This window comes from Mauremys reevesii, linkage group 1, assembly GCF_016161935.1.
Source record: "Mauremys reevesii isolate NIE-2019 linkage group 1, ASM1616193v1, whole genome shotgun sequence".
Taxonomy (NCBI): Eukaryota; Metazoa; Chordata; order Testudines; family Geoemydidae; genus Mauremys; species Mauremys reevesii.
In genome coordinates this window covers 203,692,038-203,707,683 of record NC_052623.1, presented here as the reverse complement: position 1 = coordinate 203,707,683, position 15,646 = coordinate 203,692,038, and the positions used below count along the sequence as shown (strand labels likewise).

General features: G+C 48.0%; 1 protein-coding gene across 2 annotated transcripts in view; it reads right to left on the bottom strand.

The window, feature by feature from the left end:
* ATP1B1 (ATPase Na+/K+ transporting subunit beta 1) overlaps positions 1-15,646 on the bottom strand; it is a 48,382-nt gene that overhangs the window by 9,118 nt on the left and 23,618 nt on the right. Inside the window, exons 1-2 of one of the 2 annotated variants that reach the window (XM_039527510.1) lie at positions 10,586-10,933; positions 5,837-5,965 (exon numbers count right to left, since the gene is read on the bottom strand). In XM_039527510.1, coding sequence (XP_039383444.1) covers positions 5,837-5,965; positions 10,586-10,685 — 229 coding nt within the window. In that variant the 5' untranslated portion in view covers positions 10,686-10,933. Of the gene's footprint in view, positions 1-5,836; positions 5,966-10,585; positions 10,934-15,646 lie in introns of those variants that run through there. The other variant, XM_039527518.1, reaches the window with a different exon arrangement.

Below are 15,646 nucleotides of genomic sequence, written 5' to 3'. Positions count from 1 at the left end.
TATACTGCTCTATATACTATACACTGAAATGTAAGCACAATATTATATTCCAAATTTATTTTTATAATTATATAGCAAAAATAAAGGTAAGCAATGTTTCAGTCACACAGTGTGCTATGACACTTCTGTTGGATTTTGTAAGCAAGTGATTTTTAAGTTTGGTACACAAGACGAATCAGACTCCTGAAAGGGGCACAGTAGTCTGGAAAGGTTGAGAGCCGCTGCCCTACATCAAAAAAAGACACCATTGGCTCTTCTGTCCAACTTCCAATATTTAATGGGCACCGAGTGGCTAGTACATTAGGGAGGATAGGATGGGAGACCAGAAATTATTCCTACTGGCTCATCCTGTGGCCCCAGTCACTTAGGCCCCAGTTCAGCAAAGCACTTAAGCACATTTTTACTCCTGGGGGAATTCTGCACACCGCAGAATTTTGCGGAAATTGATGTGTGCAGAGAATTTCCCTTTTCCCCTTCCACAGAAATGGGCTGCAGAGATATTGGCTACCAACAGGAGCCAGAAGAGCTCAGTTCACAAACAGAAGACAAGGCCGGGGGGAGGAACTGCAGGGTTCCCAGCAGCTCTAGTTTCCAGCATACCCTGAAGGAAGGAGGCAGTGGCACACAGAACACCCCGTGCAAGCCTGGGCCAAGCATCAGGCTATTTCTCCCTCTGGATACCTGGGCGGGGGGGGGGGGGGGGGGCGAGGAGGAAGTGTCTGGGCCAGACCCCAGCTTGCCCCAAGGCTGGCTTATGTGCTTTTGTCACTCGGGACCTTAATCTCTCTCGTGCCTCATTTTACCTATCTGAGGAATAGGAATACTACTGTTAATTTCACAGGGATAATGTGAGAATTATTTAAGTCACTGGTTTTCCCCTTCCCCATCTTACTGACACAATGTTGAGGCCCAAACTTAAGATTTACCATTTCCCACTTTGTGTGCCATCCCGCTACTTTTTGCGAACCTACAACCACCCAGAATAAATACTTCAATCCTCTTAAAGAGCAGGCAGCATGGCCAGCAGCCCAGCCCTCATGAACATCCCCGCAAGAGAGCAGTGTACACACCTGGGATGGGAAGCAAAATTAAAGGGCAAGGGAAGAAAAGCAGCATGTCTAAAGTGCTGGCCTTTCCTCTGCAGAACAACTCAAGAAGGAAACACTGTAGTTTGGAAATAAGGCTTTAAAATGAGGAACTTTGGCTGTAAGTAGTGTTGCTTCATAATACCATGTTATTTCCAGTTAAAGACAATCCTGGGTTTAGGGGACACACTAAGTGCGGATGGATGTGGCATACACAGATTCACAAGACAGTCCTACAGTCATTCTGAGCAAGCTACCACCCTCAAGGTCCTGTTAGTTTAGTAAGCTTAAAAAAAATCCACACCAAGATGGAACTAATTTAAAAGCCTGATGTGCTGGTGTCACTCTAGCCACCCCCTCTGAGGAAAACGTGTGCCCTTTCTCAACATAGGATATCTGCAGGGCTGAGAGACCAGGTGCCCTCTGCAGTTTGGGCTGAACGGATTCCACTCTTAAGAGGTGAGAGGCAGAGGGAGAAGATGTTGGAGCGTTGTCCCCAGGACAGTTGCAGACTCGCCAGCTAAAATACACTGACCTCTATTTCATTGGCTGCTGCTATGTAAGCTAAGTGAGCCAAGTAGTTACTATGGACCAGAACAGCCTTTTCCATTACACCACCTCACAGGCACAGGAGGAAGCCATTTAAAGGGGTAGGAGCCATTTTTAAACACTATGATCTGACAGAAGAGTCCTTTCTGCCAGTTTCTGAAGAGGGTCTTTCCTCTGTGAGGTGTGGAGTGGCTTTCCCCCACCCCCAACCCCAGCAGCCAAGATCAAACAGCAAGAACAGAAATACACGGCCCAATTGATGATATTTTTATAGTAGAGGCAGACCAAGCAGCAGGTACAATGCTGGGTCATACCCCGGCTGGCAGATAGAATCACAGCGATCGAGAGACTTTTTCCTGTTGGACCATATGAACCGGAACCATAAACTCACTGAACATTAAATCTCACCAAATGAGGGTCAATCAATCCTCATATCCACTCATACTCCACACCCAAACATAGCCATCATATGAACAACATACCCTCCTATCTCAGTGTCTGTACTTTGACCCGTTAACCTTTTACCCCCAATCGGGACTACTGCAGATTATGTATTCCTTACGCCATCTGATTTAAACCGAACTTCGCACCCCCTCGATAATCTGTACTTTATTCCCTGATCACCAGAAACTTCTATGCCTAAACTCTGTACCGTACATTTTTTTAAAACATCTTAATAAAAACGTTTTTACAATGTTCTACACTAAGTAGTAAGACAAAACGTTCTATTCCATCACACAGATATCTGAATTTTTAACCAAATACCGCACTTAAATAGGGCTTAGAATTCCAGACATTTTTCTTCTTGTACTTTTAAAGTTAATCAGCGTTTGCTGTAGTTGCAGTGTTGGGACATCTGAATGCCTTTGATTCCACCACAACCCCCTAGAAAAGCAATATTTGATGGAAAAGTACAAAATTGTAATTTAGCCTTCAAGTGAGCATAATAGCCCTGTTGTGTTAAATGCACGCAGTAATTAGCATATTAATGCCATCTGGTAAAGAAATGGAGCTATACCCACATCAGTATCACCCAGTAAATGGCAGCATGACTTCTCATTTCATAATAGCATTTTTACAGAGCAATGAGGCTAATGCACAACATTTATATAGCATTTTCTTCTGAAGAAGTGCTTTACAAGGGCACGTTTTATTCTCCCCTCTGCAATCTGCAAAATGGCACAAAGGGGTTAAGTGATTTGCCCAAGGGGTCACAGCCAGAGACTGCGACAGAAGTCTAGTTTTTCTAGCTCCCAGTCCTTTAACCCTGTCATTCCTGGATTACCAGTACATTTAATAGTTAAAGTTGGCACCACTCCCCCCACATATACCATAAAAACTCCTGGGCACATGCCGTTCACATATTGATTTGTATTTTATGTAGCCAATAGTCTACAGTGGTTCCAGTGAGAGGCAATTTACGTTGTCTATTCTCCCTCTCTCGAATACACAAAATTCTACTTGTCCATTTTCTTGTTTGACAGGAATACATTTTATTCATCACCACTGCGACAAGATCCAGTGAAATTTTGTGCCTGGGCTGGTCAGCTTTCATGGCCATTTTGAAAGCTGATGTGAGATAACCTCTCACTTCCATAACTGAAAAGGTATATTCAGAGGCCAAACTAGTGGCTACTGCACCATGGTATGAGGAGGTCTGAGACAGAGCTACACTTTATCTCTGGGCTTGCATGAGGATGGAAAGGCTTCAGGCATAGGTACATTCACTCCTTACCAATGTGCAAGTGACCTCTACTGTCCAGTCAAGGAAGAGCAAATATCAACTGGTTCCAAGAGCCAGAAGGATGCTTGCCCCAAATTCAGGGGCTTTGACACTAGTGCACTGAATGGGTTAAAAGTCTTGGAACATCCATAGTAGGGGATGGGAAGGAAGAAACAGATTTATAGGACAGTTCATTTCGACTGTGAAGCAAAACGTTGCCATGCTGGTCCCACTGCATGCCCAGGGAGTCTAGTCTGCATGCTCAAATTCCCAAATGTTCAGAAAAATCAGTGCCTGCAACTGTTGTGTTTATAGAATCAAAGTAGATTTATTTTTAATGACACATTAAAATGGTGTCTTGAAACGAATCCACCTTCCAATTATTTTATTTTTGAAGGTTAATTTGTGCAACATCCAGTCAACATTAAAAAAAAAATACTCAATGCTCTACAGATTAAGGTTTTATGAAAAAATTTCAACTCAACCTCAACTCAGAGGTAGACCTCCAAAATTACTATTAAAGTGAAGACACTGACAAAAGTTTAGCTACAACAAGTAGATCATGTGATATCAGACCGTGCAGCAAGTCAATATGGACGTAACCTGAAAAAAAAATATCAAACTCTGCACATCAACATTTCTCCACCTTGTATTTTTCCATGTAATGTAGTTTCATGGGGCAAATATTTTTTCTTCTTTAAAAGCAGGTTGCTCCACCAAAAGTAATGCATACAGTATGTAGTGCCTGCTCTAGCTTAATTATCCTAGTAGCTAGATAATGCTATACCATCCATTTTCCCCTCTGGTGCCCTACCAAAAAAAGGGCTGCTGATGTTGACCAGAGCAATCAGTTCTCTCTTGCAGATGTCAAAGCCAGATGGGTTCAGGCCAATGTTACAGCACCTCGGGCAGCATTTACCCCCTTCTGAAGCATCAGTTCGTTCCAAGTTTCATCCTTTGGAAACAACTTCCTTTAAAATGGTGGTGGTGAGGCTTTCTGGAAGATCTGCCTTTTGATTTTTGCTTGGGGTGATATTGTACAGGCTAGAACAGTAGCTCAACCTTTCCAGACTACTGTACCCCTTTCAGGAGTCTGATTTGTCTTGCATACCCGCAAGTTTCACCTCACCTACTACTTCCTTACAAAAATCAGACATAAAAATACAGAAGTGTCACAGCACGATTACTGAAAAATTGCTGACTCATTTTTACCACACGATTATAAAATAAATCAATGGGAATATAAATATTGTACTTACATTACAGTGTACAGTATATAGAGCAGTATAAACAAGTCATTGTCTGTATGAAATTGTAGTTTGTACTGACTTCGCTAGTGCTTTTTAGGTAGCCGGTTGTAAAACTAGGCAAATATCTAGAGGAGTTGAAGTACCCCCTGGAAGACCTGGGGTACATGTACCCCTTGGCTAGAATAATAGTCCTTCCTTAGCCACACAGTTTACTACTGCACTGCTAACCGGTGGGGCTGCAGCATGCTCTGACACCAGAGCCTTGCCGGCAACCTCACAATTGTCACTTAAATACCACTGTTATTAAAAGCTTCTGAGCTGTTTTTCAGAGCAAGCAGTGAGAGACAGAGACAAATCGTTACCATCCCCAATGCCAAGCAGCCTCAAGGTCATTTGTAATGTGGGAAAGCAGCAGTTGCAAGACTCCTCCCCCTACACTCTCATGGCCTACCAGTCACTGACTTTTAGCAAGAGCCAGACAGCATAATAGACTGGATATGACAAAGAGGGGAATCTGCTGCATTGCCAAGGCATTCTCTCTGCTTTTACTTCATGCAGACTGGTCAGAGATGCTGCCTAATTGATCTCTCTCTTTACACTGCTGCTGTATTTCATCCAGTACGGACAGGCTGTTCATTTGCTACCATTCATTCAAACAAGAGAACAACAAAGGCATGTATGTGTCACACACACACCCCTTTCTTTTCCTCCCCCAAATTTTCCAAGACACTGTGAGCATTACTTATAGAAGTGTCTAAAAAAAACCCTCAGATATTGGTATTTTTTCCCCCATTTCACAGAAGAGAGTTAAACAAGAGACAAAGGTGGAGAAAATTGTCCATATCAGGTGGCAGAGATAAAAATAGAACCCAGAGTCCTGACAGCCTCACTCCACCCACTTACCTACTGCAACATCTAAACCACATTCCATTAATTGGTTTTAATATAAAACCAATCATGCACATGCAGATCTCTCACTTCAGAAAATGTTCTAGCTGATGTAACATTTAATTCTCATTAAGACTCAACGGCAAAAAAACAATGCTGTAAAGATAGGTTGAGACCATACCCACAACTTTTAAACATGCTTGACTGATATTCATGATAAGGCACCAATCCTGTTAGAAGCGCGATGGAATGCTATTCCATCATCACTCCCAGGTGAGTAATAAAATGATTGTTCTTGAAATGATTTGCACAGTCAGGCATGGGCCTGTTATTTAAATTACCTGGGGGTGCCACTCGATCCTGATATTTGGGTTCAAATTCACTGATAGTGAGCAACATCACTTGAATGGTCCCAATGAATATGCCTGCCAGGCAGCCATAGAAGATCAGGTAGAAGAGAAGGATCTTAACTGCAAGAGAACAGAGAAATAATCAAGCCCTTGAAGCAGCCATGTTTCAACACAAAACTTCATCCTTTTCTACCGCTGAAGGAAAACCCAGCATGCTTAAGTGTGACGCTGAAATTGCCCAAGAGGACTGAGCTAGGTATCTTGGTTACAACAGTTAGGAAGTAGCAGATGGTTATCTGTATCACATTAGTGTCTGGATGTCCTGGTCATGGACTGGGACCCTATTGTGCTAGGCACTGTACAAACACAAAGCAATTTTCTGATTTTAGTCACATCACATTCTAACACATTAAATACTATGAGCCAACTTTTTCATTTAAAAAAACCAACACACATAAAGGTTAATACTTGTGACTTGTTACTGGATTCACCAGGAAATATCACTCTGTGCTGCATTATAAGGGACTGATTTTCAGTGAAGCAAGCCTGCGTGGTAATAAAGGACATCCTTAAAGTGCCTGTCCTTAGGCTGCTCAGCACTTTCCCAACACCCACTCACTAGCATTGAGCCTTGGAGCTGGAAATTCCAAATGAATTAGCAGTTCAATTCCAACTGAATTCCACTAGGAGTTGGGTGTCTAATTCTTTTAGGATCTTTTGACAACCCCAATCTTCAACTGTGGACCTAATCCCACACATGAAAGCCAATGAGAGGTTGCTAGGAGCAAAGTTAGGCTTCATCTTGGCTATTGTCTAGTTGATTCCAGGTGCTGAAAGCCACCTGTATTACTGTAGTTTGACAATTCCTATATAAAGAAAAACCACACAGCATTACCAGATCATCCAGCTGAAGCAGCCAATTATATAACCAGATTTTTGATCTAAAGGAAAGGGGGGACTGGAATAACCACACAAGAAAATAAAAAGAAACACAACACTACTCAGAATCTGGATATCAGTTACTAGTTTACAAGGATTATCTCAGATGATTAACTGCATAGTAACATGCTGTACTAGGCATCACCAGGCAGCCTACAGGAAGGATAAACCAGCCTATGCCAAGCAACTTATATGCTAATCAAGGGAACAGTAACAAGCACAAGCAAGTGAACTAGAATTAGAGGCAACAGATTTGAGAAGAGACTATCTGACTTCAGAATGCCCTAATCTGATGTCACTTTAAACCAGGTTGCAGTGCTGTGGCTTGTGTAGTCAGGCATAGTGCTGGCCCAGTGCTATAAAAAAAACCCACCTCCATGAGGGGAATAGCTACCAGCTGCTCTGGTGCACAGTCTACACTGCCACTTTACAGCACTGAAACTTGCAGTGCTGGGGGCCCCCCCCATGGGTGTTTTTCCCCACACCCCAGTGAGAAAGCAAGTGCCAGTGTAGACAAGTCCTAAAACAAAGACTCTCTGAACCATCTGGAGTGAGATTAGATGTGGGGGAAGGGAAGGACAGAAAGCTTTTTTTCCTCTTGCACTTTCTTCCTGTGCTCTACTACCACAGAAAAGCAGCCCAATTCAAATACAATTCTCTTCTCCTTGGTTTTAGTTATTTTCAGTCTCTTAAAGAAAGAAAGAGCAACAGGAAGGGGTGGGACAGACAACAGAAAAAACTAAGATAGCTGGCCTTTGTCCTCAAACTTTCTCCTTCCCCACTGGGGTGAGACAGCAGGAAGTTCATGAAGTTAAACTCAGCAGCACTATGTTTTGGCACTCTCAGAGTTAATCACACTCTTTGGTATCCAGGCAGCTCTAGGCAAATGGTTGTGATGTCACAAGAGATTTGGAAATTTTTTCCAGACCAGTCAAAGGAGGTGCTGTTGTAATACACCAAACAAGAAGGTTGCTGTCTGCAATGTGCTTGCTGCCTTTGATTTTTTTTTGGATCACATCAAATGGGCAGTACCAGGAGGTAGCATTGACAACATCCTGGTTGGGAGATACATTAAACAGCACAAAAAAGACATCTACAAGGTACACAGCCTGGGTTATAGAAAATATCCAGCAATCCACCAACAAAGCACAAGTGCTTAGGTGAGAAACAGGTGCCTGCTACAGGTTGGTGCATAATACCTAGGCCAGAGACTCTAGTTAATGTACAGTTGTCAGAGCTTTGGCTGACTTTAAGGGAGCTACACCAATGGGGATCTAGCCCTGGATATTTAGGCACAAGTTCTTTGTGGCAGGGACCACATTCTGTACACCTGTGAAGCCCCACACAGATTCATGGTGCTAGAAAAAAAAACCAAAACAGTTAACGTATTTTAATTCTCTACTCACACAAATATATATAGCGAGAGCCTCCTACAGTGTGTCCTAATGCTTCTGCCTGCCAAATTTGAAGATGGCAACTCCACATCCGGTTGATCAGTCAACAGGGGCTGACTTCAACAATGAGGGTGGCAGGCCAGCTTTGGCTGGCAGCAAGTGGAAGTCTGACTAAGGCTTGTAAAATTCATATATAAATAGACAACTTTCCAAGTACTATTTGTAATAGTACAATATGTAATCAGTACATTATACGTGATACTTCTTCCCATTTGTTTCCCAAGTTCTGATGTAAACTCAGCTTCCTTTAACCACCCACCCACCCCACTCCCCAAAAAAGGAAGAAGGAAAGGATTTATAAAAAGTCTTCCCAATTCTACAGTTTCACAATTCATAATCGGAGCTCATGTTTGCAGGTTAAAACCCAGCTAGGCAAAAATGAGCCCAAGGGCAAAATGCCCTCTCCCCAAGGACAACCATGCCTAGCGCTTCAGCACTGAGAGATGCATTCCTTGTTTAAGTCAAAAAGAGGGTCACCGCCATCCTTGATACTTGGTTGTTTAAAAGAAAAAAAAAATCAGTGAACTGAAATATTTTAACAGTATCTTTTTGTAACTTTGACTGGGAGGTGGGGGAGAAGAAACACAGTGACTAACAGCCACATGCTACGCAAGCTGGAACCAGAGACACCATTTCTCAAATTATAGATCACTGCGTATTTCGTGTTTGTTTTATTGTACAGAACTAGAGCTGCTTTCCCCGGGGTCAACTCAAAATGAACTAGAGCTTGCAGACTATTAGAATCCAAAGCAAATAGATGTGGCTGTATAGAGAACAGAGAGGGGGAGAGAGAGACGAGCCAAAAAGATGGAGAGGGGAAAAACTGGGAAGTGATGCCCTATCTTCACAATGCCCCTTGTATTTATCTGGTTAGTGCAATGCAGGCTGTGATGCACCTAGAAGTGGGGGTCCTCCTTGCCTCTGACTTCAGAGGAGGAGTGGGGAGAACCACACTAGGGAGAAGGGAAGGAGAGGGCTATAGAGCCATTGTGCACCTCATGGTCTCACTCAAGTTACATTTAGTTGCTAGGAGACTGGCTTCAAGGACTTGCTCGTTCCTGAGTCTCCCCTGCTTCCTCCCGACCCAGCCCTTTCCTCTCTCTCCCGGAGCTCAGGCAGGTTATTCCTCCAAATGGAGACCGGGAGGGAAACATAAATAAAACCCCAAGAGGACCATCCACACATCCAGGAAAACCAAACCCTAATGTCCTACCACCGGATGGCCTTGCCCAGACAGCCTAGTGCCTCCAGTTACCTCCTGCTTTCAGGTGTCACCTTGACTAACCTTGAGCTCTGATGCATTATTAACCCTTTGCTTCCCCAGCCAAGCAGCCCCACCGAGCTTGCTGGATTCCAGGGGGGGCGGGGGGTGTCTCTCTTTGTAACACAAAAGCCTTTACACCAATTTCAGAGGCCATCCCTGTAACACCTTTAAACAGAGGCCCTTTGCCTGGCTTTCTCCACAATTCGCCCTCCTCCAAAGACACCATGCCAGCCGCATTGGCTCCTCTACAAAGGGTCTGATGCAGAGGAGGATGGTGGGAAACAGCGAGAGGTATGTGTAGGGTTGTTCGCCCCCGCGCACACAGCCGCCCACCCCACCCCTACCGCAGTCACGACTCAGATTTAACTACATCAGTGCCCTTCAGCGTGACCTTTTGCAGGGGGAGGGAAGAAAAAAAAAGAGAGAGAGACACCAAGGCAGCTTTCTCCAGCAGGGAAGGAGCTCGGCCTTTCCGATTTCAAGCATCGCTGACAAATCTAGGCAACAGGCTGGGCAACGGGGTACGGGCAAGCCCCAAAGACGAGGCAAGGTTCCTCCTCCGAGCTCAGACACCACACAACCGCTTTCCGCCCGGAACAATACGCACTCTCTCTCCCCAGGCGATAGATACCGCATCCCCTCCGGAAAGGAAGGAAGGGAACCAGCCGCCCATAAATCAGCTAATCGCTCCAGGCAACACCGAAAGGAACCACAAATTAAATCCACACCAGCGTAACCAAGTCGGGGGGGGGGGTGTTACTCAAATCACCACCACCATCGAAGCAGCATGTGAGACCAGCGAAGAAAGTTCGGGGGGTATTTTTTTAATCCTGATGCGAGAGGGATTGTCTCCACTTTGCGCTAAACCGATTACAATGAACAAGGGATCCAATTCCTTGCCCCCGCCCCCACCCGCCTTTCGCCACCTTTCCTAACTCGAGTTGTTGCGGGTCCGCGCGAGCCTTTGCCGGGAGCAGGGGACGCAGCCCCCCTGCCCCCCCACGCACCCACCCACCCGAGACGCGCAGCCCGCCGTGGGAGCGGGGGGCTGCGGCGGGGGCTGGCGCGCACGGACGCACTTACACCAGCTGCCGCCGGTCCTGCCCAGAAACTCCTTCTTCTCCGAGTTCCAGATGAATTTCTTCCAGTTGCCATCGCCTTCCTTGGCCTTGCCGCGAGCCATGGGGCGGGAGGAGGGAGCGGCCCCGCCTGGGCGCAGGGGCGACACGGGAAAATCCTACGGGCCCCCTGGGAGCGGAGCGGAGCGGGGAGCGCGGGCTGCCCTGCCAGCGGGTTCCCGCGCACGCCCCGGCAGCAGCAGCGGCGGCTGCTTTGCAGGCGGGATGGAGGGTGGGACGCAGACGGGCCGGCGGCTCCCGGGCGCAGCGAGGGGCCGCTCACAGAACCGCACCGGCCGGGGACATGGGCTCGGCGAGAGCCGGGCACCGCAGCGCGCTATATTGCCGGCTCCCGCGGCTGACCCCGCCCACCGAACGCCGGCAGCCAATGAAAGCGGGATTTGGGGCGGGGGCGTGGCTTGGAGGGCGGGGGGGAGCACGTGGCTGAGCTGCGGGGCGTCTCGGGTTGTAGCTCCCCCCCCCGCGCACCTGCGAGGGAGAGCGGGCGCTGGGGGAGACCCCGCCTGTGAGGGGGAGGGGGAGGGGGAGGGGCTCCAGGCCAGTGGCCGCCAGGCTGAGCCCTGCGGGCGGAGGGGCAGGCGATGGGGAGAGAAAACGCGCCCGGGGGCCCCGCAGCTCAGCGGGGCGGGGCGGCTGCAGCCCTGAGGCCGGGGATTGGGGGGGGGGAGAGAAGCTCAGAGCAGGGTGCGGGCCATTTAAGGCGGCGGCGTGGCACAAGCTGCTAGACAAAGGGAGGCGGAGGCCGGCGCGGGGGGGGGGTGGGGGTGAGAGCTGGCGCCAGCCGCACACCTGAGCCCTTGTACGTAAAGGGGGAGGAGCTGGGGAGCGGGATAAGGGGTCAAGGGCGTGTCCAGCTGCAGACGGGAGCTTCGCTGCGAAGGGGGAGGGGAGAGGGAGAAATACCTTTCGTACCATTTCCACACCTCCCCCAGCACCACCCTCCATAAACTTGACAGCAGCTAATCCTGCCATGGGCTAGTAGAGCCTGACCCCCCCTCCCCACCCCTTTTTGTGGGCCCTACATGCCTCCAACGCATTCTTACAGCCTTTTGGGCAGGGGCAGCTCTAGACATTTCGCAGCCCAAAGCAGGGTGGCATGCCACAGGAGGTGCTTGGCCGGTCGCTGGTCCCGCGGCTCCGGTGGACCTCCTGCAGGCATGCCTACAGAGGGTGCGCTGGTCCCGCGCAGCCACCGAAGCCACGCGGGACCAGCAGACCCTCCACAGGCACGCCTGCGGGAGGTCCACTGGAGCCACCTGCCGCCCTCCCGGGGACCGGCAGAGCCCCCCCCACAGCATGCCGCCCCAAGCACGCGCTTGGCGTGCTGGGGTCTGGAGCCACTTCTGCTTTTGGCTCCCACCTGCTGGCTGCCCACAGCTCCCATACAAAGTATTCCCCTCCCTCCCCTCCAAGTCCCTTCCTTGTTTCTGGCCCCAACTGTAACTTCCCTCCCCTGCCCTGGGAATCCCCCTTTCCATGAATATGCAAACACAGGATAGCAGCCCACTTAGCTGGAATGAGAAATGGGTCCTACCTGAGTCTATGCCAAGAACTCCTAGGCTTAGGTTTTTATTTAGTGCCTGTCACTGGGGTATTTAAGTTATGACTCATGAGAGGTGGGGGGTGACGACTAGTGGGCATCCTTTGTCTCTGGCAGCAGCTGCAGACTGGTCTGGGTTTAGGAGAAGGCCGAAGAGGGCTGTTATCAGTTGACAGCAGGAGGAGAAATGCCTCACCCTTTAAAATCATTTTCTCTTTGCTATGCAGCCTCCTCTGCATGAGCCTCTACTTGTGCGGCAGCCCTACTGCTGAGTAAAATGTATAGTAGAGCAAAGATACACTGGGTAACTTTTCTTTTTCAGTTTCTCCTCCCATCTGTCATTCCTACCCTCCATTTGAAATCACACTGCACTCCAGCTCACTCAAGGGTAAACACAGCTATTGCATATTTAATGCAAATAACATGCCCCATGCTGGGTTTGTGCTGGGAACACCTGTTAGGAGGAGGAGGAGAAAGGCAGAGCCTGCCCCAGGGCAAGGATGGGTCCCTGCTTGGGGAGGGGGGGAGAGAAAGGGGCTGTGCCAGCTACAATGTCTGCAACAGGATGGTAGGCATTGCAGGGGGTAGAGTTCTGCAATGAACAGACCAGACCAATGGGTGATAGTGATCGGGAAGAGATTGGGGGATGCCATCTGAGGGGTGGGAGCAAGCAGCAAGGACCAGGCCATAGTATTTCCTCCCAGTTTGACCTTCAGGAACATATGCACTATTTTCTAGTTTCCCTGAGGAGGAAGAAAGAGGAGAGCACATGGTCAAACTAAGCACAGCCAGGGAGAAGAATGAGCTGCCCACAGCTACTGACTAGATTTTTTGTTTGTTTGTTTTTCAAAGCCATATCTCAGCTTGCTGGGTCCCTGTAAGCCGAGACTGCATCAATGAACCACCACTATGGAGCAGGTGGGGGCTAGCAATCACTGCCCATACCCCAGTGCTAGGCCAATTGCCCTGTGTATCCATGCTCAGCAATAACTATTGGCTCACCCGTAGCCTACCCCACCCCACCATTTACTGAACACCACCACTCTCCTGACACCCATCTTCCCTTGGTAAGTAGCCCAGTATTCAATATTGACAGGCCCCCTACAAAACCTAAGCATTAATTTCTGGCCCATCACTCTGGGTACTCACTCCTTTACTGTGTTACCGATAGCTAACACCACAACTTAGCTCTGTATAAGAGCTTTTCCTCCTTAGGCCTCAAAATGCTTTACAAAGGAGGTCAGTATCATTGTGGCCATTTTATAGATGGGGAAACAAAGGCACAAAAAGGTCAAGTGACTCACCCAATGGCTGACCCAGATACAGGACACAGGGACCCAGAGTCTCAAGTCAGCATTCTGTGCATCATATCATGTTGCCTCAATAACATAGCACCCACACCTGCTCCAACCAACTTTAACTCTGCTCTCTAGTGATGCCGTGGGGGAGTGGAGGGGGGGGAAAGAGTATCAAACATATCATAAAAAAATCAATATTATGGAACCACAAATATCAATAGCCCTTAATCATAAAGATGGTTATTGCATGGTGTCACTGTGGGGCAGAGTTAAGGTGGTTTGGGTGCCTTACATGTACATTTCATGCCTTAACATGTTTGGATTTCTTCTAAATAACCTTAACTCTGAATTTCCTGTGTTTGTAATGCTTGGGTTTGGGTAATTACAGTATCCCTGTACATATCTGCCCTACAGGTTAGAGCACTGGAGTAGGATTCAGGATACTTGGGTTCCATTCCCAGCTTAAGCCACTGGCCTGCTGAGTGACCTTGGACAAGTCACTTCACTTCCCCATGCCTCAGTTTCCCTATCTGTAAAGCACTTTGAATTCTACTGCTGAAAAACGCTATACAAGAGCAAGGCCTTATTACAAAGAAAACCTTTGTTGGTTTAAGCAGCATCAAGCAGGGCTGTAGAAACCATAACAGCATATCCCAAACCTAGAACCAAAGGGAAACAAAACCACCCAAAAATGCATTTCAAAAGGCCAGGAATCTTGTATTGGACCAACTTCTGTTGGTAAGAGACAAGCAAACCTTAAGAACTGTGTGGCTCAAAAGCCTCTCTCATATATATATCCTGGGACCAACACTGCATAATTTCAAAGGGCACACACCCAACTTTCACTCCAAGGCCCCCCAATCCTGCAAACATTTATGCACATGCTTATGTTTATATCTGTTTATTACATGAATGGTTCCACTTTACTGTTGTGTAAAGTTAAGCAGCTACTTCCATGTTTGCAGAATGGGGGCCCAAGTTAGGTACAAATTCACCCGTCCCGTCTGGCCATTCAGATTTTGCCCAGACAGTCTGAGCACACAACTATATGATCGGATTTTCAAAAGAGCAGTAAGAGCCTACAATGACCTTGGAAAATGCTGAGGACAAAACATGCAAAGATATCCACCATGTCTACAAGTTTACCTGCAGGAGGAAGGAGTTTTGGAAACCCACTTCCACACTGCCTAGGGAAGAATGATTTAGCAGGATGGTATTTACTCTCAGTTTCATGAGAATTTGTTTCTTATTTGAATGGGGTGAAGGCAGAGGGCTGAGGTGAAGCATCTTCTTGCAGTGGGAGAGGAGAAGGGATTCAAGAGTTGTTCTCACTTAAGGAGATGGTACAGGTTGTCCTGCAGTGAGAGGTGGGAGTGGGGAGAAGCAGGGTTTTGCCCAGGGAGGTGATTATTCTGCCCTTTGGGCAGGGAAAGTGCCGTGCTCTCAGTGAGGGAGCAATGTGGATTTTACCCCCATTTCCTCCAGCTGTAGTTTTGCCACCTGGCTGACTCCCACCCACAGAAACCCAAGTAACTTGCACTGAAGTGAGGCTGGTGAGGTAATCTCTTTGATTGGCCCATCTTCTGTTGGTGAAAGGGACACGCTTTCGAGCTTACAGAGCAGGGGCGGCTCTAGGCACCAGCAAAGCAAGCACCTGCTTGGGGCAGCCCATTTGCAGGGGTGGCATGAGAGCTGAGAAGCAACTGGGGGCTCTGGGAGCTGTAGTTCCTTCGTTAGCTCCCTGCCTATAGAGCCAGCCTTGGAGTAGGGAAAGAACTACATTTCCCAGCATTCCCTTGGCCACTACCAACTGGAAAGGAAGGAGGGGGACGTCATGCAGCAGCATGCTGTGAATGGTAAGGATACTATATTTTAATATTCAAAAAACAGGACACTCCAGGGGAAGGGAAGCCCCCCCCCCGCCACCATCCACTCCCTCTGACTGCCCCACAGAAACCCCACCCACCCCACCCCCCCTGCCCCCCGATCACTCTCTCCCCGGACCCCGGCCCCTAACTGCTCCCCAGGACCCCACACCATATCTAAACCTCCCTTCTCCTTGTCCCCAACTGCCCCTCCTGAGAACTGCCCCCGCAACTTCCCCAGGACCCCACCTCCTACCTGTCCCCTGACAAACCCCTGGGACTCCCATGCCTATCCAACCACT